At 43.2% G+C, this 26806-nt stretch overlaps 1 protein-coding gene across 3 annotated transcripts in view; it reads left to right on the top strand.

The window, feature by feature from the left end:
- LOC143961032 (cytokine receptor common subunit beta-like) overlaps window positions 1-26806 on the top strand; it is a 135477-nt gene that overhangs the window by 69298 nt on the left and 39373 nt on the right. For all 3 annotated transcript variants that reach the window (XM_077470154.1, XM_077470153.1, XM_077470155.1), the window contains 3 exons: window positions 13735-13892; window positions 20848-21011; window positions 22399-22600. In XM_077470154.1, coding sequence (XP_077326280.1) covers window positions 13735-13892; window positions 20848-21011; window positions 22399-22600 — 524 coding nt within the window. The remainder of the gene's footprint in view (window positions 1-13734; window positions 13893-20847; window positions 21012-22398; window positions 22601-26806) is intronic.

Below are 26806 nucleotides of genomic sequence, written 5' to 3'. Positions count from 1 at the left end.
CAGCAGGAGCCTTGGATGATGATAAGTCCTCTGTTCTTCCATGACTTGGTCCCCACCGGCACACTCTGTTTGAGCTGGAGGACCACTTGCACCTGGATAAATTAAGCATTATTAAGCCACGTATATATTAAAAATTCAAAGCGACTCATATGATTGGGCATGTAATTGCCAGCATCCCTTATAACTTGAAAAAGTATGTAAAACCTCTATTGTGGGATTTTTAAGGCAATAAAAAAAAGGTATTTTTGTAAAAATTAATTTATTATATAGTTAGAAAAATTCCCATAAAAATCTCAAACATGTTGCATACAAGTATTAAAACATTGTATATTGAGGGCATGGCTTGAGAGTGCATGTAGCCGGTCACGTAGCTTGTGAGCTCTGCTGAATCTCCACTATATCATCCTGATAACTGCCCACCAGTGCTTGTTTCTGAGGCCCCTGAACCCCGTGACACTTGCTGGATCTCCGGTGCTCTGGTTGTTGTGTCTCCTGCCTGCTGTAGCGTTGTCCAAACGTGGATCTGCTAATCGTTCTGCTCCGGACCATGTAGCTCAAGATGGCGGATCATTACTAAAATCAGCTAAAGCGACCTATGTGGAGGCCGTGCAGAAGCTGTTCTCATTGCCTACAGCACAAGATTCCCCTGCACTGCCTGGTGATGTGATGGTGGATCACAGCGGCTCGCAATCTGATGCGGATGACACGGTCCCTCAGGAGGATGCGTCTGCGCCATTGCTCCCATAGAACACTGTGAGTACACTCCCGGCCACAGTGGGGAAGGGGGTCAAGGCAGAGCTGTCATTTCTCCACCAGGATATGCAAAAATTAAGAGACCATATGTCTGCCATGGAAGGACGCATCAGTACTTTGGAGGATGAGTGGGCTCCCCTGCAAAGAGAATCACATGCCCAGCAGTTGCTGGTGGCCAAACATTCTGCATTCCTTGATGATTTAGAAAACAGACTTTGCAGAAACAATGTTAGGGCCATAGGTATCCCTGAGAAAATGGAAGGAAAGAATCCTGTACAATTCATAGAACAGTGATTGCTAAATACATTCGGGAAAGATTCATTTTCTCAGATGTTTGCGGTGGAGCGCGCGCATCGTGTCCCCACCAAGCCTCTACCCCCAGGCAACCCGCCTAGACCCTTCCTGATGAAATTACTGAATTACAAAGATTGTGATGTTATCCTGTCCAAAGCCAGATCTATGGGGGATGCCCTGGGGATGGACAATTTCAAGATTTCATTGTTTCCCGACTTTTCGGCAGAAGTACAAAAAGAAAGGGCCCAGTTCAATGATGTGAAAAAAGGCTTAGTTCTCTGGAACTGCAGTACGCCATGCCCGCTTATGCGTGATTGCAAGAGACAAAGTACATTTCTTTGAAAAACCAAACCTAGCAATGCAATGGCTGGATAAGTACTGACCAATATTGTGTGGGACTGTGAGTGCCTTTATTTGATTGATTTGCTCTACAGTGATCTACAGGATAATTATCTACTTACTGAGCCTAATTTGATGTTATTTTTGGCACATCATCCTGGCATGCCAGCACTCATTGTTGGGGATTTTAATAATTACCTGGATGCTGACCTGGACAAGTACTCTACTAGGGCGCACTTGATGGGCACTGGGAGGGGTCCAACACCCTTTGCTCGGCTCCTATCTGAGCTGGGCTTAAGGGATGTTTGGAGGTTTAGACATCCGGAAGTTAAATGTTATTCGTGCCACTCAGCCACATATGGCGGGCTCTCTAGCATTGATTTTGGTCTGGGCAATGACTTTATGCTCCCATTGGTGTCCTCTTCCAATTATGAGGCAAGAACTGTCTCTGACCATTCTCCCTTGTTTATCCAAATCACCACATCAGGTATAGTCAAAAGGACTTACCGGAAAATCAACCCGTTCTGGTTGTCGCTGTTTACTAACCCGGATCCCATATGCAATTCTCTTTCCACCTTTATTAAACTCAATAAACCATCAGTGGTCCCTAGTATTTTCTGGGACACGCTGAAAGCCTTCCTACGAGGCCAATTTATTAAGTCTATTAATGCCATTAAGACTAGGACTGGTTCTTGGGAACAATTTGTGCTGCGGGAGGTTGAGAGGGCTGAGTCAGGGTTTGTTGGCTCCCCCTCTGAACAAACCAAAAGGACATGGCAAGAAGCCCAGCATATAGCTAAACATAGGGTTCTAACAAAAGCTAAAAACAAGCAGTTCCTTCTTCAACAAAGGTTTTTGAGGAGGGAGAAAGCACAGATCACATGCTTGCAATGATGGCAAAGTCGCTGAGATGCTCCTCATATACAGAAGCGATTACCGACTCCGCGGGAGTCCTGATCTCCTCAGACTCGGGTATATTGAATACATTTACAGATTTCTATGCTGATGTGTACTCCTCCAAGGTCTCCCCAACACGAACTGCAATCAGGTCCTTTCTTTAGAATAGTCATTTTCCCCAACTTCTAACATCAGATATATATTAAATGCCCCCCTCTCTGTTGAGGAGCTAATGGAAGCCCTGGCTCTTTCTTCTCCTGGCAAGTCTCCAGGAGTGAATGGCTTGCCGGTGGAAGTTTATAAACGGTATGCTGAGATTCTGATACCACAACTGAGAGAGGTCTTTTTAGATGTTCTGGAGCGGGGAAGCCTACCCCTATCCATGAATGAAGCAGTGATAGTTTTATTGTTGAAACCAGGCAAAGATGCCCACTCCCCGGACTCATGTAGGCCCATCTCATTATTAACAACCGATGTAAAACTGCTGGCTAGGGTTCTGGCTACTAGGTTGGCAAAAATCATCCATAAAATTGTTCATAAAGACCAATCGGGTTTCATTCCCTCTAGGTCCACAGCCTTAAATATCAGCAACTGTTTCTTAATCTCCAGTTGCCTGTAGACAACCCAGGTAACAGAGTCATACTGTCGCTAGATGCAGCTAAGGCATTTGACAGCGTTGAATGGACTTACTTATGGGAAGTGCTGAGGTGCTTTGGGCTGGGAGACAAGTTCATAGCCTGGGTGAAGCTGCTATATGCGGCTCCTTCTGCTAGGCTACACATAAATGAAGATCTCGCAGATTCTTTTCCCCTTTTGAGGGGCACGCAACAGGGGTGCCCGCTTTCACCCCTGCTGTTTGCGCTAGCCCTGGAGCCATTGGTGGCCACAATAAGATCTCCTTCTATTGTGGGCTTCAATAGGGAATCAGGTGTAGAGAAAATGTACCTCTACGCGGATGACTCTCTCCTCTATCTTGGTGATGCTGCTGAGTCCCTTACTAATGTAATGTCAGTGATAAAATACTTTGGCTCTTTGTTGGGATTCTCCATCAATTGGAGTAAATCGTTACTACTGAATGTGGACAACCCAAAAACGTTGCCGGTTGCTGCGGAATACCTACAGATAGTCTCCTCATTCAAATATTTGGGTGTCTATTAACCCTGCCAAATATTTAGAAGATCTGCTGCCCCTTTTCAGGAAACTTCAAATGACCTGTAATATGTGGTGTAAGCTGCCACTGTCAGTAATTGGTAGGATAAACCTAATTAAAATGGTGTGATGTCCCCAATTATTGTACATAATGCATAATTCCCCCAAGTGAATTCCACATAGATGGTTCACGTGTATTGACACCCTATTCCGATCCTTGATTTGGAAGAAACAAGTAGCTAGGATCCGTCTCTCCATACTGCAGTATGGCGAGGATCAGCGAGGGCGGCAGTGCCTAATCCAAAATTGTATTTCTATGTCTCTCAGCTACAGCACCTGAGTGGTGGTGGATTATCAACTGAATCAGACCCGATAAATAGCTTATTGCAGACAGGATCGCTGATGGCGACTACGTTAGCGGGCTTAGAGGCTGGTTTACCCAATCAGCTCCCACTATTATACTTTTGAACAAATTATGGACTGTAAGTTTAGGAATAGTGGGTTTTCTAGACATTACTCCACTATGGCATAATCCAAACCTGGTGGAGTTACATAAATTAAAGGATTTTCAGTCATGGCAACAAGCTCGCATTTGTAATGTTTCCCAACTGTATAATCAAAATGTGCTAAAATCCTTCATGGACCTTCAGATGGAATTGAATCTACCTAGACAGCAGTTTTACCGATATATCCAGTTGAGACATGCTATACAAGCTCATGGGTAAAAAAGGCCTAATATCCCATATTTATTCAGTGTTACTGTCAAATCTACAAGATCCGACAATTTTGCCATGGTGGAGGGGATGGATGCAGGATCTGGGAGAGGTAGATGATGAAGCCTTGGAGATGTGTTCACAATCTGGTCTGATTACATCAGTCTCACAGTCCCACAGGTTATCCCACCTATTTCTACTACATAGGGCTTACCGTACACCCATTCAGTTTTATCACTGGGGTAGGAGGGAATCTCCACTATGCCTTAAATGTAATAGGAAGGAAGGCTCTCTAATCCATTTAATCTGGCACTGCCTCAAACTACACCGGTACTGGGGGGAAATAACCAAAACCATCTCTAATGTATTTCAGGTTGAGGTCCTTTCGGACCCCCTAATCTGTGTGTTAGGAGCTATTGACGAGTAAAAATTTACACCTCCCATTAACATAGCTGTGATTAGACTACTCCTATATTGCCCGTAAGTTGGTGGCTAGATTCAGGCTTTCCCCACGCGTGCATACTAAGAACCAATGGGTGGACCAAGTTAATCACATTCTTATCAGGGAGCAATTAACATATCAGCATAGAAATGCAAATCACAAATTTCACTCTATATGGCAGGCTTGGTTGAGAGCCCCAGGGCTAGCTCTGCTGCAGTTGGTCTTGTACCGGCTGTTACAAGCCTGAGTTATGCAAATACTCGAGGGGGGAGTGCAGCATTGTTTAAGATTGGCATGGGCAAATTTCACACTCAAAAGATGTCTCACTTTTTGGATATATCTTGTGAAGGCGCATCGTATACCTTAGAGAGGAATCCTCTCTATATACAGGCGGAGTGAGGACAAAAATTTAAATTTTTTTTTTTGTACCGTTGGCCTTCTGTTCTGTGCTGAGTTGGTGGGCTAGCTGCTCCTGCTTACTTGGTATAGATGACTGTTATTGTTGTCAAAAGATTTCTAGGTATCATTATGCACTACTTTGTCTCACTATGCCTTTCAGAGAAGAGGCTATCCCACACTAGCATATGAGTATTGGCTCATGGACTTGTAGTAATAAGATGTTAATGTCAGGATTTCCTGTTCGTTCCTTCTATGAGACATGAGGATGTATTTTTATACCGTGCTGTAATTATATTTTTGTTTGGTTCTTTACATGTCTGCTGATGTTTACCCTTTAAATAACCAGTGATGTATTATTATTGGCACAATAAAGACTTCTTTTGATTTAAAAAAATAAAATGTATATTGAAAAAAGGAGATACAGTGGTACTTTCACCAAACGCGTTTCAGTGGAAAATGGTTATTAGAATCTTCATCAGGGATATTGTATCACTATTTACAAGAAATAAAAAATACAACATTTTAGGATTACATGTAGGGATCACATTCAACATACATAGATGTTATCCATAAGTATACAAAGATCACAACTTACTTTAAAATACATGATTGATCAAATAGCAGGTGCATTCCCCATGATATCAGCAAAGGAGGTCCAAAAAACATATAGTGAACCCTAGTTCTCTACAGGACGGCTAGATATAATCTCCAAAAATTCTTTGGCGCTTAAAAAGCACTCCAAATGCTGTGCAAATATAAAGATAAAAATCAGGGCAAGGCAAAAAACTGTCCTTAATTACCATAGGCAAAAAACAGGGCACTTATTCTGCAGATAGAACCTAATTCAGGTCCTCTGGCACTGAGGAGTCTTGCACAGACACTCCAGTGGTGGTTAACCTCCTTCAGCTATCTTGCTGAGGAGAGGAATGGAGCCAATCGGCATCCTCGCGTCCTCTTGTATGCTGTTCCGTGCATCGTCCTGACGCACCACATGATCATGATGATGTGGCACGCAATAGCACGCTGCACCATCAATGGTACATCACGCAGTCTAAGTGACGCTGTGCATCCGGCCCGTCACATGATCATGATGACACGGCACGCAGATGCGCACCGCGTCGTCAATGATGCATAACGTGATCTTAGTAATGTTGTACGTCCAGCAACAAATATTGCCGCCAGGGCGTAATGCAATGCCGGAGCTCAAGCAATTCCTGTCTCTCTGATGTCAACATCTGGGAGACAGGACAGGTGTCCATCTTGGATAGACCCACAGAAAAGTGGAGCGAGGGGGGTGCAGAGGGAAAACGTCACAAACATGTGACACAACCAAAATGGGCAAAAAAAAACCCTACACTCCAGATATCATCTGGAGTAGTGATGGCCGAACGGTTCGCCCGGCGGTCGTTTCGCGGCGAATTTCGGCTGTTTGCAGTCCGCCCGATCACCAGACTATTGCCGCCGTTCGCCCGGCGGACTTCCGTGTTTACTGTGTAAAAGAACTTTGACCTATGATGACACATCCATCATGGGGTACAGGACAGCCAATTGAGACATTACAGCACATGATAAATAGACCCGATCCGGCGGCCATTTTACATTCTTTCTTCTGTCACTATAGGGAGAGGTTGCTGTGTGGAGCAGGGAGAGATTGCAGTGACCCAAATCACTAGTTATTTGGTACACAAAAGTTCTTTTCAGGACTGGTATAGGTGTTAGGTGTAGTTCAGGATATAGGTTTGAGGCACTGCTGTGCTACTGATTGTTGCAGCAGCCTGAGTGTCTTTTGTCAGTTTAGAGAAAGGGACAGGACGGTGTGTGCTGCAGGGACAGTCAGTTTATTCATTAGCTGTTACTATCAGGTCCACAAAAGTGCTATTCAAGTTATTGTTCCCGCATCCTCTGTTTTGTCAGTTTATATAGGGACAGGCAGGAAGCTGTGTGTGAGGCAGTGAGCGTCAGTTTAATCAGTAGCTGTTACTATATTAGGTCCACAAAGGTTCTTTTCAGGACTGGTATCAGTGGTATGGTAATAGGCTTGTACACGTATAATATTCTTTCTTCCAAATATAGAAATCATATTATACTTGACTGCTGCCCTTCTGCTGCAGCCTGCTAATCATTCACAACCTACTTGTTCCACAAAGGTCCTTATAAGGACTGGTAAGGTCTAGGGTGCTACAATACATAGGGTTGAGTGAGGTACAGTCTGCTATTCTATAAGGACTGGTATAGGTCCACAATACATATGGTTGAGGTGCACTACTGCTGACCGCTGCCCTATACTGCAGCAGACCTTCATCAGTATAGGGACTGACGTACAGTCTGCTAATCAGTCACAACCTACTTGTTCCACAAAGGTCCTTATAAGGACTGGTAAGGTATAGGGTACTACAGTACATAGGCTGGAGTGAGGTACAGTCTGCTATTCCTTAAGGACTGGTATAGGTCCACAATACATAGGGTTGAGGTGCACTACTGCTGACCGCTGCCCTATACTGCAACAGTCCTTTATCAGGATAGGGACTGACGTACAGTCTGCTAATCAGTCACACACAACCTACTTGTTCCACAAAGGTCCTTATAAGGACCGGTAATTTGGTCTAGGGTGCTACAGTACATAGGGTTGAGTGAGGTACAGTCTGCTATTCTATAAGGACTGGTATAGGTCCACAATACATAGGGTTGAGGTGCACTACTGGTGACCACTGCCCTATACTGCAGCAGTCCTTTATCAGTATAGGGACTGACGTACAGTCTGCTAATCAGTCACAACCTACTTGTTCCACAAAGGTCCTTATAAGGACTGGTAACTTGGTCTAGGGTGCTACAGTACATAGGGTTGAGTGAGGTACAGTCTGCTATTCTATAAGGACTGGTATAGGTCCACAATACATAGGGTTGAGGTGCACTACTGCTGACCGCTGCCCTATACTGCAGCAGTCCTTCATCAGTATAGGGACTGACGTACAGTCTGCTAATCAGTCACACACAACCTACTTGTTCCACAAAGGTCCTTATAAGGACTGGTAACTTGGTCTAGGGTGCTACAGTACATAGGGTTGAGTGACGTACAGTCTGATATTCTATAAATACTGGTATAGTTCCACAATACATAGGGTTGAGGTGCACTACTGCTGACCGCTGCCCTATACTGCAGCAGTCCTTCATCATTATAGGGACTGACGTACAGTCTGCTAATCAGTCACACACAACCTACTTGTTCCACAAAGGTCCTTATAAGGACTGGTAACTTGGTCTAGGGTGCTACAGTACATAGGGTTGAGTGAGGTACAGTCTGCTATTCTATAAGGACTGGTATAGGTCCACAATACATAGGGTTGAGGTGCACTACTGCTGACCGCTGCTCTATACTGCAGCAGTCCTTTATCAGTATAGGGACTGACGTACAGTCTGCTAATCAGTCACAACCTACTTGTTCTACAAAGGTCCTTATAAGGACTGGTAAGGTATAGGGTACTACAGTACATAGGGCTGAGTGAGGTACAGTCTGCTATTCCTTAAGGACTGGTATAGGTCCACAATACATAGGGTTGAAGTGCACTACTGCTGACCGCTGCCCTATACTGCAGCAGTCCTTTATCAGTATAGGGATTGACGTACAGTCTGCTAATCAGTCACACACAACCTACTTGTTCCACAAAGGTCCTTATAAGGACTGGTAACTTGGTCTAGGGTGCTACAGTACATAGGGTTGAGTGAGGTACAATCTGCTATTCTATATGGACTGGTATAGGTCCACAATACATAGGGTTGAGGTGCACTACTGCTGACCGCTGCCCTATACTGCAGCAGTCCTTCATCAGTATAGGGACTGACGTACAGTCTGCTAATCAGTCACACACAACCTACTTGTTCCACAAAGGTCCTTATAAGGACTGGTAACTTGGTCTAGGGTGCTACAGTACATAGGGTTGAGTGACGTACAGTCTGCTATTCTATAAATACTGGTATAGTTCCACAATACATAGGGTTGAGGTGCACTACTGCTGACCGCTGCCCTATACTGCAGCAGTCCTTCATCATTATAGGGACTGACGTACAGTCTGCTAATCAGTCACACACAACCTACTTGTTCCACAAAGGTCCTTATAAGGACTAGTAAGGTATAGGGCGCTACAGTACATAGGGTTGAGTGAGGTAAAGTCTGCTATTCTATAAGGACTGGTATAGGTCCACAATACATAGGGTTGAGGTGCACTACTGCTGACCGCTGCCCTATACAGCAGCAGTCCTTTATCAGTATAGGGACTGACGTACAGTCTGATAATCAGTCATACACAACCTACTTGTTCCACAAAGGTCCTTATAAGGACTGGGGCTGTACCTCTGCTGTGCATATTATGAGGGGCTCCCACCATCCCTGTGCAGTGCTGTATATCACGGTGCAGGTGTGAGTGCTTTATGTCCCGCTGCTGATGTCAGTGCTCTCTATCACGGTGCTGCTTTCAGTGCTGTATATCACGGTGCTGATGTTAGTGCTTTATGTCACGCTGCTGATGTCAGTGCTCTCTATCACAGTGCTGTTGTCAGTGCTCTCTATCATGGTGCAGGTGTCATTGCTGTATGTCACGCTGCTGATGTCAGTGCTCTCTATCACGGTGCTGGTGTCAGATGACTCTATCATGGGGCAGGTGTCATTGCTGTATGTCACGCTGCTGGTGATCATCTCCTGCACCCTCTTCTTTGCCTACCCTGACCTTCCCTCTCCTCCATTGCCTTCATGTGCTCCACAGTCCAGAATTGTCACAACAATTTCCCATATAAAAAAAGAATGCTTGTAGTTGTCGATCCCAGATTCACCTCATACGTGTGTTATGTCATTGGCCATGTGGTGGGACTATGTTTGCACAGCTATTAATTATTTTGTGGCTGCAAATTTGACCTGTAGGTTTGCAAAGTTTGCCTCCCATTGAAGTCAATGGGGCCCGCCGCGAACGTTACGGTTCTATCGGCCGCGTTCGCGAAACGTCCCGTCGGAAGTTCGTCCATCACTAATCTGGAGCAGAGGACATGGCCATACCAGAATTAAAACCTCTGACAAACCTACCTCTAGTGGTGGAAAAAAACACCCAACTGAGGGAATAATAGGGCCCCACACGTCTATCAAGTGTGGGGGCCCTTTTGTGCCAGGTAGAAATATAAGGCCTACAGATAAGGACCAACCACCTTAATCCAAAAATCTGCAATATACAATGTTTTAATACTTGTATGCAACATGTTAGAGATTTTTATGGGAATTTATCTAACTATATAATAAATATTTTTTTTCAAAAATACCTTTTTTTATTGCCTTAAAAATCCCACAATAGAGGTTTTACATACTTTTTCAAGCCACATATGTATAATAATACACAGAAATTACACCAAAACCTACCAGATGATATGTTAAGTAAATGTATTATATCAAAGCAGGTAAACAATGCAAAAGTTAGCATCAAGCAATACACAATTCAAAATTGCAAAACTGATAAAGTGAATTCAGTCACAGGAGTAAAAACCAAAGTCAGACCCAAAATACCTCAATAACAATGTTCTTGAGTGCACCCCGCAGTGAGAAGAAGCAAACACCTGGCCCCTTAAAGTTAGCATTGGACGGCTTGCGGTGGGGCCCTGATGTCATTGGTGTGCAAGAGTCTGTCGCTTTAAGAGTAAGCGATGTATAACTGTGGAGCTACTAAATAAAGAGCCGTCTATGTGAACTGAGTGTAGCAAGGGGTTAAAGCTGTTTCTCCTCTCACCATTTCTGGCAAACAACAGCTCCCGTTCCACATGTTTGGTGGTTCCAGATGTCAGGTTCCATAGGCTCAGTCACTCAGTTCTGGCTCACACACGTGCAGTCTCTAATAAACTACAGCAACAGGATTATCCTCCCTGGGATGCAGGCAGACAGGCTCAATCAGAAAGCCTCCTCTATGTCACGCTCTCTCACTTGTGTAGCTGTATAATGTCCCGCAGAAGGTCCTCTCTAGGGATGGGCCGAACATCCCCCTGTTCGGTTCGCACCAGAACCTGCGAACAGACCTAAACTTCGTGTGAACTTTAGAACCCTATTAAAGTCTATAGGACTCGAACGTTCACAATCTAAAGTGCTCATTTTAAAGGGTAATATGCAGGTTACTGTCCTAAAAAGTGTTTGGGGACCCGGGTCCTGCCCCAGGGGACATGGATCAATGCAAAAAAAAGTTTTAAAAACGGCAGTTTTTTCAGGAGCAGTGATTTTAATAATGATTAAAGTGAAACAATAAAAGTGTAATATTCCTTTAAATTTCGTAGCTGGGGGGTATCTATAGTATGCCTGTGAAGGGGCGCATGTTTCTGGTGCTTAGAACTGTCCCCTGGTGCTTAGAACTGCAGGTTTCCGTTACATCAGAGGGGGCGGGGTCACCCACACGTCACTGGGGAACCCCTGGCTTCCCTCTCCAGCGTCAGAGGGGCGGGGTCAGGTGACGGGTGGCCCCGCCCTCCTAATATAAGAAACGTCAGCGCTGGGATCTCTGCAGTGTCTCCGGAGTGGAGACAGAAGAAGGATGTATGGACAGCGCTGGACTGAGAGATCCCCCGTCGCTGGATATGATCATCCATCGCTGGACCCCGCAGACCCGTCGCTGGATAGCAAGAGTGGATTAGCACCGCTGGAATCTTTTTTTTATTTTTTTTATTTTTAATAAAGGAATTTTTCAAAAGTGTGTTTGTCTTATTTAACCATTTTGACACTTTCTTTGTGAAATGGTAGGGGTACTTTTGTACCCCCTTACCATTTCAAACAGGGAGGGGGCCGGGATCTGGGGGTCCCCTTGTTAAAGGGGGCTTCCAGATTCTGATAAGCCCCCCGCCCGCAGACCCTCACAACCAACGGCCGGGGTTGTGAGGATGAGGCCCTTGTCCTCATCAACATGGGGACAAGGTGCTTTGAGGGGTCACAGACCCCCAAAGCATCCTCCCAATGTTGAGGGTATGTGGTCTGGTACGGTTCAGGAGGGAGGGGGGGCGCTCTCTCATCCCCCCCTCTTTTCCTGCGGCCTGCCAGGTTGCGTGCTCGGATAAAGGGTCTGATATGGATTTTTAGGGGGACCCCACGTCAATTTTTTAAAAAATTTGATGCGGGGTTCCCCTTAATATCCATATCATTGAGTGTTCTCTGTATTACGGGACCCGACAATAGCCGCAAGTGATTTTAAAAGACTTTTTTTCCTGCACAAATGACACTTTGTGCAGGGACAGTTCTAAGCACCAGAAACATGTGCCCCTTCACAGGCATACTATAGATACCCCCCAGCTACGAAATTTAAAGGAATATTACACTTTTATTGTTTCACTTTAATCATTAATAAAATCACTGCTCCTGAAAAAAACGCCGTTTTTAAAACTTTTTTTTGCATTGATCCATGTCCCCTGGGGCAGGACCCGGGTCCCCAAACACTTTTTAGGACAGTAACCTGCATATTACCCTTTAAAATTAGCACTTTAGATTTCTCCCATAGACTTGTATAGGGTGTTCCGGCTTTTTGAATTTGAATTTGCTACAGCCCAAATTGTTCACTGTTCGCTGAACAGGCGAACAGGCAATGTTCGAGTAGAACATGAGTTCGACTCGAACTCGAAGCTCATCCCTAGTCCTCTCTACACGGCTTCTACTTTCTCAAGACCTCAGATGTGAGGCATAGACCCTGACAACAGGTCCATCATACTGAAGTAACAGTAATTTCACCTTGTGCCGCTATCCTGATTTAGACAACAAACACCTCTGCCTCTCCTCACCTCTCTTAGGCTGGGTTCACACCGATGCAAATTGGATGTAGGTTTTCCTGCACCAAATTTGCATGACAGGAGGCTGTGACTGGTTCTCAATGCAGCCGGTTCACACATCTCCGGGGCGGCCACAGAGTGGATTGCACAAGGGTTCTGTGTATCTTTGGCTCTGTTTTAGGTCTGAATTCAGGCAAAAATTCTGCTGTGAGCCACACCCACGCACAGTGGGAACCCAGCCTTACATACAGGGACATTGTTTGTGGTTCATAGCAGATGGCTGTGAAGACTGGTAAGATTCTTCAATATTTTATGGAAGGACTGGTGAGCTGCAAATATAACACTTGTTTTCTTAGGTTTAGATATCTTTCATTTTTCTTTGTCCGTTCAGTCAACAAAAAGGTTTTTGCTCTGAATAAGCAAAATTTGCATGATTATTAGTAAAAACAAAAAAAATACAAATATTATTGGGGCTAGTGGACATTGGATGGTCTAAGTTAACAATAATTTCTGGATTCCTGGCAACCATTACAGATACCCTCCACTGCTTTATACACATAAGTTCTAAAACATAAAAAAAAAAAAAAACATAAAATAACCAAGCATTCATAATTGGAGAGATAGAAGGATTCACGCTATCTGATTTTCCCATTTGCTACCTAGCTTCAAGACTTCTTGTACCTTTGACGTATTCTTGGGTTACAATTAACTATCTTCACTAGCCTTCAAAGGCCTCTCTAGCTAGGGAGAAGCTACTTGCTTACTGTATGGCATATCATGCATATTGGATTCTCTGAAATGTATTCTTTATCTTCCATCGTTTTACTCATTATTATTTTTAATCAAAGTTCTACTTAAAAGGTCACACATATTGCTAAGTTTATGAAACAAAGAAAATAATAAACTATGGTAAAATGTAGCAAATCATATTAAAATATTCTTATTTTAATGAATTTACTAAATTAACTTTGTCCACAGTGAGAAAGGATGCCAGCCCGAATGCCAACAGTTTTCAGACTACCATTACTGTCATTGCAACATAGCAAATGATAGCCAGCTGAACACGTCTGATTTTTTAAAGACCATCAGTGTAAAACCTCAGCATTCTTTTAAGGGATTTACGCTTTGCTTGAATTGTAAGTACTGGTATGTCATTGCTGATGTTGTTGAGCTTTTTTATTAATATATAAAAACCTAATAAAACTCATTAAACTTGTAGGCATGTGGGATTGGTAGGGGTTCCATGAATAGACATATTCAGTTCTGCAGAGTTGTTCCTTTTCAGGTAATGAAGAATAGAGAGGCATTGGTAGTGGCACATATTTTGCTAAGTATCGGTCACAATCAAGGTTTTCTTACTGGCCTAGTCAATATTACCCTGACAGCAGTCAATTCCCAAAGATATGAGATAGCCACCTCATACAGCCCAAAAAGTATGTATATGATCAATAAGGACAAAAACTATTGCAAGATGCTAATTTAATCAAAATAATACAGACAGACTCCCAACCAAAAATGAAATATTTTTTTTGCACAAAAGGAGAAAACTTGAGAACAGTTTAATTCAACTCTATTAGTCACTAAAAGCTTACTCAAAGGTAATGTTATATAACTTACATACATTTAGTTCCAAGTGATGGGCAATATAACCATAACCATGTCCATCTTGCACACATTCCTCTTCCCTTTCAACAGATGTGGGTGCACAGACTGTGATATTGCCGCCAGGAACATTAAATGCATAGATACCAACAGTCCCGGATTTGCCAGGACAATCCTGATTTTCAGACAAGTGCCCTGAGATGTCCATGTCCAGTCTCCTCCCCTCTCTATTTAGTAAAAAGCTTAGTAAAACGCTCTGTTTAGTAAAATACAGTGGTGTGAAAAAGTGTTTGCCCCCTTCCTCATTTCCTGTTCCTTTGCATGTTTGTCACACTTAAGTGTTTCGGAACATCAAACCAATTTAAACAATAGTCAAGGACAACACAAGTAAACACAAAATGCAATTTGTAAATGAAGGTGTTTATTATTAAAGGTGAAAAAAAATCCAAACCATCATGGCCCTGTGTGAAAAAGTGATTGCCCCCCTTGTTAAAACATACTATAACTGTGGTTGTCCACACCTGAGTTCAATTTCTCTAGCCACACCCAGGCCTGATTATTGCCACACCTGTTCACAATCAAGGCATCACTTAAATAGGAGCTGCTTGACACAGTAAGGTCCACCAGAAGATCCTTAAAAGCTACACATCATGCCGAGACCCAAAGAAATTCAGGAACAATTGAGAAAGAAAGTAATTGAGATCTATCAGTCTGGAAAGGGTTATAAAGCCATTTCCAAAGCTTTGGGAATCCAGCGAACCACAGTGAGAGCCATTATCCACAAATGGCGAAGACATGGAACAGCGGTGAACCTTCCCAGGAGTGGCCGGCCGCCCAAAATTACCCCAAGAGCGCAGCGACGACTCATCCAAGAGGTCACAAAAGACCCCACAACAATGTCCAAGGAACTGCAGGCCTCACTTGCCTCAGTTAAGGTCAGCGTTCATGCCTCCACCATCAGGAAAAGACTGGGCAAAAATGGCCTGCATGGCAGAGTTCCAAGGAGAAAACCACTGCTGAGCAAAAAGAACATCAAAGCTCGTCTCAATTTCTCCACAACACATCTTGATGATCCCCAAGACTTTTGGGACAACATTCTGTGGACCGATGAGACAAAAGTGGAACTCTTTGGAAGGTGTGTGTCCAAGTATATCTGGCATAGAAGGAACACTGCATTTCATAAAAAGAACATTATACCAACAGTAAAATATGGTGGTGGTAGTGTGATGGTCTGGGGATGTTTTGCTGCTTCAGGACCTGGAAGACTTGCCGTGATAAAAGGAACTATGAATTCTGCTGTCTACCAAGAGATCCTGAAGGAGAATGTCCGACCATCTGTTCGTGTACTCAAGCTGAAACGAACTTGGGTTCTGCAGCAGGACAATGATCCTAAACACACCAGCAAGTCCACCACCGAATGGCTGAAGAAAAACAAAATGAAGACTTTGGAGTGGCCTAGCCAAAGTCCTGACCTGAATCCTATTGAGATGTTGTGGTATGACCTTAAAAAGGCCGTTCATGCTCGAACACCCTCTAATGTAACTGAATTAGGACAATTCTGCAAAGATGAGTGGGCCAAAATTCCTCCAGGACGCTGTAAAAGCCTCATTGCACGTTATCGCAAACGCTTGGTTGCAGGTGTTGCTGCTAAGGGTGGCCCAACCAGTTATTAGGTTTAGGGGGCAATCACTTTTTCACACAGGGCCATGATGGTTTGGATTTTTTTTCACCTTTAATAATAAACACCTTCATTTACAAATTGCATTTTGTGTTTACTTGTGTTGTCCTTGACTATTGTTTAAATTGGTTTGATGTTCCGAAACACTTAAGTGTGACAAACATGCAAAGGAACAGGAAATGAGGAAGGGGACAAACACTTTTTCACACCACTGTACCTCGTTCCATTCACATTGTACCTTCAGTTGGGCATATACTGTACTTTGCCCAGGCTGTAGGTGCTGCTGGCCTTAAGATGCCATAGGGTGGGATTGTAGGTGAGATCGACTATGGCTGGACAGTCTCGGCTATCCCTCACTTCTACTTCCTCTTCCACACTACCTTCTGCCTTCATGACATCAAAACACATGTGTATCTAAGAAACTGTACTTTTTAGAGTGCTGAAGGGGGGCACAAGAGTTAATTTGCATTTGTAGTAGTGGAGTTCTACTACTGAGGGATCTGCAATAGAAGGGGGGCACAAGAGTTCATTTGCATTTGTAGTAGTGGAGTTCTACTACTGAGGGATCTGCAATAGGATGGGTGGGGGATGTTGGGATGTCTCTACTGAGGTCTGTACTTGGGGGAGGGGTTCTGTATTGAGGTGTCTGTATTGGGGGTTGGGATTCTATAATGAGGGGTCTATACTGGTGGGAGGGGTGGATTTATGGGAGGGGTCCTTGCTGGGGGGGTCTTTTTTCTTGGGGGAAGTTCATGCTTAGGGGTCTGTGCTGGAGATTGGACTGTCTTGGAGGGTTAGTCTATACTGACGAGTCTTTTCTGGGAGGTTGGTCTGTACCAAGGGGTTTATGCTGAGGAGGTTAGTCTGTGCTACAGGATAATTCTGTGCAGAGGGGTCTGTGCTGGTAGAATCAGACTGTGCTGGGGGGAGTCTGTACTGATCAGTCTGTGCTGGGGGGGGGGGGTCAATCTGCACCAAAGGGTTTGTGCTGGGGGGATAGTGTGTGCTACAGGATAAGTCTGTGCAGAGGGGTCCATGCTATGGCAGAGTCTGTACTGATTGGTCTCTACTGGGGGGGTCAATCTGCACTGAAGGATTTGTGCTATGGGTGGGCAGTCTGTGCAGAGGTGTCTGTGCTGGGGGGATTGGACTGTGCTGGGAAGAAGAGTCTGTACTGAGGGCTTTGTGCTGGGGTCCATCTATATTGAAGTGTCTGTATTGGGGGTACGTCTGTGCTGGGAGGTGGGTCTGTACTAAAGAGTTTGTGCGGGAGGATCTGTACTGAGGGTGTACGCTGGGAGGGAGAATTTAGGGATCTTAGGAGACATCTGTACTATGAGGGATTGGAGGGTGATTTGTACTGGGAAGAAGGGGTCATTTTAGTTGTTCTCTGAAAACTGGTTGTGCATTGTTCACTCCTCACTCCTGCATTATAGACACTTGCCTGCACAGTAAACTGGTGCGGGCAGCTGTCTATTTGGCCTGCAGTGATGTGTGGCAGGGGGTGTTTTACCACATCACACAGCTCCTTTTTTTGGGAACTATATTTAAAAGGTACAAAGTCACACTTCATTCATGTCACTGAACAGCAGTGCCATGCATTGCTCTGTTGTGTGGTGACATGTGGTGCCATCTGATGAGGTGCGATAAAATGTAGCTGTGGGCTGTGTTGTTGCGAGAATGGGGTACATAGAAAACAATTGTTTTTTACGTGCCCCTTTCTCACTACAATGCAGTCCATGGGTGCTGTGCAGTCAGGGCCATCTTTAATATTGATTGGAACCTGGGCAAGCATTTTCTTGGGCCCCTCCATGCAATTTCGCTCTCCACCTGCTTTACAATATACTATGCTCAAAATCAGTTTACTGAATCAGATCAGGCAGCAATTGCGATTGGTTACCAGAGGTTACAGTGTATCATTGCCACTCAATGATTGGCTGCTAGAGGTTACATCACACATTAGGGCTCACTTATTATTTGCCAGAGGTTACAGCACATGACTTCTGCTTGTTGATTGGTTGCTAGAGATTACTGTACATCAATACTGCTCACTGATTGGTTGCTAAAAGTTACTGGACGCCCTGGCAGCACTGGTGTAGTGGGTAGCACTCTCACCTAGCAGTAAGAAGGATTGCTGGTTCAAATCCCAACCATGACACTACCTGCTTGGAGTTTGCATGTTCTCCCTGTGACTGCATGGGTTTTCTCTGGGTACTCTGGCTTCCTCCTTCACCCCAAAGACATGCAGGTAGGTTAATTGGCTTCTGTCCAAAATTGGCCCTAGTACATGAATGGGGACCTTGGATTGAGGGCTCCTTGAGGGTAGAGACTTATGCGAGTGTGCAATGTACAGGGATAGGGACAATTGTAGACACTCACTCAGGATGGACTGGTGTCTTTATTAAACCTTGCTAACTATGTAACTATGTAACCCTTACCACTTACCAATTGGTTGCTAGCAGTTACTTCACATTATTACTGCTTACTAGAGTTGAGAGGACACCTGGATGTTCGGGTTCAGGACCGAACTTGACCCTGAACCCAAACCCCATTGAAGTCAATGGAGACCCAAACTTTTGAGGACTAAAATGGCTCTAAAATAGTAATGGAAAGGGCTAGATGGCTGCAAATGGCAACAAAATGTTAAGAGCATGGCAAGTGCTCTGCAAACAAATGTGGATAGGGAAATAACTTAAAATAACATAAAAAAAAAAAAAAAAAATATATATATATATATATATATATATATATATATATATATATATATATGCTGGAGGCCCCCTTCTCAGAAGAAGAGGTACAGGAAGTGATTAAGAACCTCAGAAACTCAATGCACGATGACACACATATGGTGGGAATGCCCCAGAATACGCCCTTTCTGGAAAAAAATATTCAATTTAATGGATAAGCTACTCAGAAAATAAAATACTTTGAAATAAAAAAAATAAAAAATTATAATCTTGACCTAGGAGGACGAGGTCCATATGGAGTAGGAGGTTGAGGTGGCGGTGGATGTGGCGGTGTAGGTGGAAGCGGTGGTGGAGGAGGACGAGGTAGCCAATACTGGTTCAAAAATACAACAATGGCTGGGTAAGGCCGGTGATGTGTCGAATTCTGTCCCCTGTCGGATAGTGTCCGCCCTGTACTGCGTTTGCTCAGTATTTAGGACAAGGGGATTTCGAAAATCTCCAAAGAAGAAAGGCGCTGTGCGGTGAGTCCAGGTTCAAGCCACACCATCCAAGGTTCAAGCCGAGTGAAGTGAGGCCGTGCCTAAAGCATGGCAAGCGAAGTGTGGCGAGTGAAGTGAGCCTGTGAGGGGCCCTGTTACTATTTGCTACCATATGTCCACTTGGATGGTGGGGCTTCCCGAGATTTTCAGAATCTCCTTGTCCTCTGGCCAGACACTATCCAATGGCCAGACAGTTTTTGTTAGAACACCGGTATACATGTCTATTCTGCACATGGTACGGACAAGTCCTGTGAGATCCATGCCTGGTTCGTTTTAATGAACGTGAGCTTGTCCACATTGGCTCTGGACAAGCGGCTGCGCTTGTCTGTGATAAAGCCCCCTGCTGTACTAAATACACATTCAGGTAATACACTGACTGCAGGGCAGGCCAGCACCTCCAAGGCATAAAGGGCAAGCTCAGGCCATGTGCCCAATCTCCCAATGCTGGAGAATCTCTCCATTTGGTCCTCTTTACTATTACACAAATATTCAATTTTGTATGTATACTCAATTCTTTCAAACCATTCCCTCATTGTGGGGCTCTCAGGGTCTAACAATTTTTTGGGGAATTCTTTTTCTGCATTCAATATATATGGTACTATCGTGTTCTTATATTGTTTTCTTGTACTATTTATATTATGGAATAAACAAAGCCACAGGTCGTTGGCAATCTCTGTTTCCGCAATCTCCCTTATGTGCTGCTGTATCTTCTGCCAGTAATCCCGTATCTTTGAGCATTCCCACCAAATATGAACCATGGTACCCCTTGAACTACATCCCCTCCAACACAGTGCAGATTTCAGAACATATAGTCAAACATTTATAGTTAATTTCTGTCGTATAAATGTCCACTGCCAGGCTATGTACAGAGCCCAATACTTTGTTTAATTGTTGCTCTTTTATACGTATTCCCAGTTCTTTTTCCCATCTTTCAATGAATGGCAGTATTCTTGGCTCTGCACTCTCTGTAAAGCCCCATACACACTATCAGATTTTCTGCTGATTTTTGTCTTGAGATTTACCAAAACCATGTAGTGCAAGGGCCTGCCTAATTACATACAAATTGAAACTCCTAAGGTTTGACCTCATATTATATGGTTTTGGTAAATCGGAAGGAAAAAATCAGCAGAAAATCTGATAGTGTGTATGGGGCTTAAGTATTGTATAGATCCGAGAAATATAATGCTTGGAAATCATCTGTAAGTTACACAGTTCAATTGGAAACAAATCTTCTGCACTAATAAGTTGAGGCAATGTTGTCACAAAGTGTCTTAGCTGTAGATACCGCCATTCATTTAGTGTCATTGGTTCCCTCTTGTGTTTCAATTCTTGATATGTACATATTTTACCTTTTATTATTATATCCTTTAATTGTACATTTTTATCTTTAATCCATTCTCCAAACTGTTCTCCATTACCCAGTAAAAAGATATTTGTCCCCATGAGTGGAATTAACAGTGAATTATAGTCCCATTTTGTTTGTCTATATATTCCTTATTTTGGAGTTTTAACTTATTAAAGGGTCTCGTTGTCTGCTTGCAATTTATATTTGGAGATATTTTTGTCATTTTTTTTTTCTCAGATAAACTGCCACCCATAAACTTGAAAATCAATGAAACAAAGAAAGGAGAGGTTTTCACTGTTTCTTGGAAGAGCAATTCTTGGAATAGCGCCACTTCAGAAAGTGAAAACTTTAAATATGTTTATGAATTCTGTTACTGGACTCAGAGTGATCTGAAAAAGGAGGTTTGTTCTACAAAAATATTACATTTATGTGGCCCAAGAGCACATAAACAGAGTATTGAGCTTTAAAGCGTACAGTAGGTGCGGCTTAAAGCGGTAGTAACCCACTGCAGAATAAAAGAAAGAAGAAAAAAAACACCTGTAAGACAATGACATACTAGCACATTATAGAATACTTAGAACAAAGCCCTTCCAGTGACACCCAGTCACGATGAGAGGGCTGACTTCTTCCGCTGGCCTTTGTTTTCCGGGTTCACAAGCTCCAGGGCTGTGAGTGAGTAACCCGCCGCCCGCTCACTGGGCCCTCCTTGGCTGCGGGCCCCATAGCAACTGCATGGGTCGCTATGACGGTAGTTCCGCCACTGTCTCCTGGAGTCATTTCCGGGTTAGCAGGCTCTGGCACTGTGATTGGCCAGAGTCGCAATGACGTCACTCCCGCAGGTGCTGCCAGTCACGGCACAGCTACTGGAGGAATGGCACGAGTGAGCCGTTTCTTCAGTGCGCATGTGCCAATGATGTCGGCACATGCGGATATAGTGAATATCTCCTAATGGTGCAAGTTTAGGAGATATTCATGATATCTACAGGTAAGCTTTATTATAGGCTTACCTGTAGGTAAAAGTGGTAGTAAAGGGTTTACAACCACTTTAAGAACTCATCCAACACATCCAAAGGATAGTTTTTATCATTAACTGGAAATTAAACACCATCAGCATGTTTCGTGGCACTATGTTGACTACTTCTATAGGATTAGTGTAAAGATTACTACTAGTAAGACAAATACAGAGACATGCATGTAAAAATAGTGATTAATTACAATTACTATAGCTTTTTCTACATGGATAAGAATTTGATGGAATTTAATAAGGATTCAAAAATATTAGTTAAAGTGAAACTCCAGGCTCAGATATTTTTGTAAACTCAGATGATTAAGGAAATGTTACCTCAACTCATAAGAAATGGCTGGATTACTTCAAAATACTTTTCTTATTGTTGTACTTCCAGTGTACTCTGCATATGATAGTTGTTAGTCTCAAATCCTGCAGTGCTAGTGTTGTTATTTTATTGAAATGTCAAATCGGCTGCAATTGCCGGCAATGGCACCATCCTAATCGGTGCGATGCTGCGTTTGCAGCGGCGCACCAGTTTCAAAAAGTAGTTTCTGGGCTACTCTTTGGGATTTCGGGGTGCGATTTCCATTGTTATCTGTGCATAAACCCACACCTGTCTGTGAAATCGCCGCTGAAATCAAGACTGACATGCGGGAGTGAAATGAGCTGAACTCGTATTGGCTTCATTCCCGTAGCTCAGTGTGAACCTCGGCTTAGTTGAAGTTCTCTTCTGACTTTGTATGATTTCAATGGGCTAATGCTAATTTTTTTACCAACAGATCCCCGATAATTGTCCAAATGTCCCAATCAATATAGGAATCAACCAAGATCCCAGTGTAATACTCCAGCTTGGTAACCAGCTTACGCCAAGCAGTAGTTACTCACTGATGGTTCGTGTACATTTGAAAGAGGGTGGTAAGAAATGTTATCAGGGGCCATGGAGTGAGTGGAGCGAAGTGCAAACACTGACCACCAAAGCAGGTACCAGCAAGAGCATTAACATTTTAGAAATTGGCTGGCTTAATAACATTTAGGGCTCATTCTCACTATTGCAGTGTATTAATACTAGCATGTAATTGTGCACTTTATTGTGCATTATGTAAAGGCAGTTCATTCATTTGAATAGGCTGCCTAGTACCATTTCTGGCAGAATATTGCATACTACATTCTGAATGGCATTACATTACATCAAGGCATGTGACTGGCAATACCGCACATTCCAGCAACACAATAGTGTGAACAGGCCATTAGATCATGTTATCTGCCTTGTTATAAATGCTGCTAAAGTTATATGATTGCATCTCTTTGGTTAAGTATGAAATGTGCTTTCTGTGTGTATGATGATTATTATGTAGAAAGTAATGGTAAAGACTAGATTTGTGCAATTTGTTTTGGTTCGAAATACAAATTTGGACGAATTTTTGGTTATTCGGAGAAAGATTCAGATACAGTGCCTTGCGAAAGTATTCGGCCCCCTTGAACTTTTCAACCTTTTACCACATTTCAGGCTTCAAAACATAAAGATATAAAATTTAACTTTTTTGTGAAGAATCACCAACAAGTGCGACACAATTGTGAAGTGGAACGAAATCTATTGGATATTTTAAACTTTTTTAGAAAATAAAAAACTGAAAAGTGGTGCATGCAAAATTATTCGGCCCCTTTACTTTCAGTGCAGCAAACTCACTCCAGAAGTTCAGAGAGGATCTCTGAATGATCCAATGTCGTCCTAAATGACTGATGGTGATAAATAGAATCCACCTGTGTGTAATCAAGTCTCTGTATAAATGCACCTGCTCTGTGATAGTCTCAGGGTTCTGTTGAAAGCGCAGAGAGCATCATGAAGACCAAGGAACACACCAGACGGGTCCGTAATACTGTTGTGGAGAAGTTTAAAGCCGGATTTGGATACAAAAAGATTTCCCAAGCTTTAAACATCCCAAGGAGCACTGTGCAAGCGATCATTTTGAAATGGAAGGAGTATCAGACCACTGCAAATCTACCAAGACCTGGCCGTCCCTCTAAACTTTCAGCTCAGACAAGGAGAAGACTGATCAGAGATGCAGCCAAGAGGCCCATGATCACTCTGGATGAACTGCAGAGAACTACAGCTGAGGTGGGAGAGTCTGTCCATAGGACAACAATCAGTCGTACACTGCACAAATCTGGCCTTTATGGAAGAGTGGCAAGAAGAAAGCCATTTCTCAAAGATATCCATAAAAAGTCTCGTCTAAAGTTTGCCACAAGCCACCTGGGAGACACACCAAACATGTGGAAGAAGGTGCTCTGGTCAGATGAAACCAAAATCAAACTTTTTGCCCACAATGCAAAACGATATGTTTGGCGTAAAAGCAACACAGCTCATCACCCTCAACACACCATCCCCACTGTCAAACATGGTGGTGGCAGCATCATGGTTTGGGCCTGCTTTTCTTCAGCAGGGACAGGGAAGATGGTTAAAATTGAGGGGAAGATGGATGCAGCCAAATACAGGACCATTCTGGATGAAAACCTGTTGGAGTCTGCAAAAGACCTGAAACTGGGATGGAGATTTATCTTTCAACAAGACAATGATCCCAAACATACAGCAAAATCTACAAAGGAATGGTTCACAAATAAACGTATCCAGGTGTTAGTATGGCCAAGTCAAAGTCCAGACCTGAATCCAATTGAGAGTCTGTGGAAAGAGCTGAAAACTGCTGTTCACAAACGCTCTCCATCCAACCTCACTGAGCTTGAGCTGTTTTGCAAGGAAGAATGGGCAAGAATTTCAGTCTCTCGATGTGCAAAACTGATAGAGACATACCCCAAGCGACTTGCAGCTGTAATCACAGCAAAAGGTGGCTCTACAAAGTATTAACGCAAGGGGGCCGAATAATTTTGCACGCCCCACTTTTCATTTTTTTATTCGTTAACCACTTGACCACTGGGCACTTAAACACCCTTAATTACCAGACCAATTTTCAGCTTTCGGTGCTCTCACATTTTGAATGACAATTACTCAGTCATGCAACACTGGACCTATATGAAATTTTTGTCCTTTTTTTACACAAATGGAGCTTTCTTTTGGTGGTATTTAATCACCGCTCGTTTTTTTATTTTTGTGCTATAAAAGAAAAAATACAGAAAATTCTGTAAAAAAATGAATTTTTCTTTGTTTCTGTTATAAAATTTAGCAGATTAGTAATTTTTTCTTCATAAATTTTGGCCAAAATGTATACTACTACATATCTTTGGTAAAAATAAGTACAAATTGGTGGATATTATTTGGTCTTTGTGAAAGTTATAGAGTCCACAAGCTATGGTGCCAATATCTGAAAATTGATCACACCTGAAGTGCTGACGGCCTATTTCAATTCTTGAGACCCTAACATGCCAGAAAAGTACAAATACCCCCCAAATGACCCCTTTTTGGAAAGAAGACATTCCAAGGTATTTAGTAAGAGGCATGATGAGTTTTTTGAAGTTGTAATTTTTTCCCACAATTCTTTGCAAAATCAAGATTTTTTTTTACTTTTTTTTTTCACAAAATTGTCATATTATCAGTTTATTTCTCACACACAGCATATGCATACCACAAATTACACCCCAAAACACATTCTGCTATTACTCCCGAGTACGGCGATACCACATGTGTGAGACTTTTACACAGTGTGGCCACATACAGAGGCCCAACATGCAGGGAGCGCCATCAGGTGTTCTGGAGCACCCAGGACAATTCTGACATTTCTCTCCTACATGTAAAAATCATCATTTATCTGCTAGAAAATTACATAGAATCCCAAAACATGATATATGTTTTTTTAGCAAACACCCTGGAGAATACAATGGTGGTCGTTGCAACTTTTTATCTTGCACGGTATTTGCGCAGCAATTTTTTGAATGCTTTTTTTTGGAAAAAAAACTGTTTTGTGCTAAAAAGAAAAAAAAACAGTAAAGTTAGCCCAATTTTTGCATAATGAGAAAGATGAAGTTAGGCTGAGTAAATAGATACCTAACATATCACTCTTCAAAATTGCACACACTCGTGGAATGGCGCCAAACGTCGCTACTTAAAAATCCCCATAGGCGACGATTTAATTTTTTTTTTACTGGTTATATGTTTTGAGTTACAGAGGAGATCTAGGGCTAGAATTATTGCTCTCGCTCTAACGTTCGCAGCGATACCTCACATGTGTGGTTTGAACACCGTTTTCATATGTGGACGGGACTTACGTATGCGTTCGCTTCTGCATGCGAGCACATGGGGACAGGGGCGCTTTAAAACATTTTTTTATTTTTTATTGTTCATTTTACTTTATTTATTTTAGTTTGACTTTTTTTAATAAATTTTTTGATCACTTTTATTCCTATTACAAGGAATGTAAACATCCCTTGTAAAAGGGATATGGCATGACAGGTCCTCTTTACAGTGAGATATGGGGTCAATAAGACCCTGCATCTCACCTCTAAGCTGGGAAGCCTGAAAAAAAAAAGAAAAAGATTCTGGCTTTGATCGTATTGGCGAGTCGGTAGAAGCACCGGAGGGCGCCGGGGGGGGGGGGGGGATGTCTATGGCTGGGTATTGCACAGTATCTCTGACTATGGCTGGGTATGGCTGGGTATCTCCGAGTATGGCTGGGTATCTCAGAGTATGGCTGGGTATCTCAGAGTATGGCGTTGCAGAGTATTGCGTTGCAGAGCATTGCAGGGTATTGGCGGGTGTTGCAGAGCATTGCAGAGTGTTGCAGGGTATTGGCGGGTGTTGCAGAGCATTGCAGAGTGTTGCAGGGTATTGGCAGGTGTTGCAGAGCATTGCAGAGTGTTGCAGGGTAATGGCGGGTGTTGCAGAGCATTGCAGAGTGTTGCAGGGTATTGGCGGGTGTTGCAGGGTATTGGCAGGTGTTGCAGGGCATTGCAGAGTGTTGCAGGGTATTGGCGGGTGTTGCAGGGTATTGCAGAGTGTTGCAGGGTATTGGCGGGTGTTGCAGAGCATTGCAGAGTGTTGCAGGGTATTGCAGAGTGTTGCAGGGTATTGGCGGGTATTGCAGAGTGTTGCAGGGTATTGCAGAGTATTGCAGAGTGTTGCAGGGAATAGCAGGGTATTGCAGAGTGTTGCAGGGTATTGCAGAGTGTTGCAGGGTATTGCAGAGTGTTGAAGGGTATTGCAGGGTATTGCAGAGTAATGGCAGGGAATTGAGGGGTTAA

Source organism: Lithobates pipiens, unplaced genomic scaffold, assembly GCF_037356315.1.
Source record: "Lithobates pipiens isolate NorthernLeopardFrog02 unplaced genomic scaffold, aLitPip1_a1.2 Scaffold_8, whole genome shotgun sequence".
In the NCBI taxonomy this organism is placed as follows: domain Eukaryota; kingdom Metazoa; phylum Chordata; class Amphibia; order Anura; family Ranidae; genus Lithobates; species Lithobates pipiens.
This window is presented reverse-complemented; position numbering and strand designations above follow the sequence as displayed.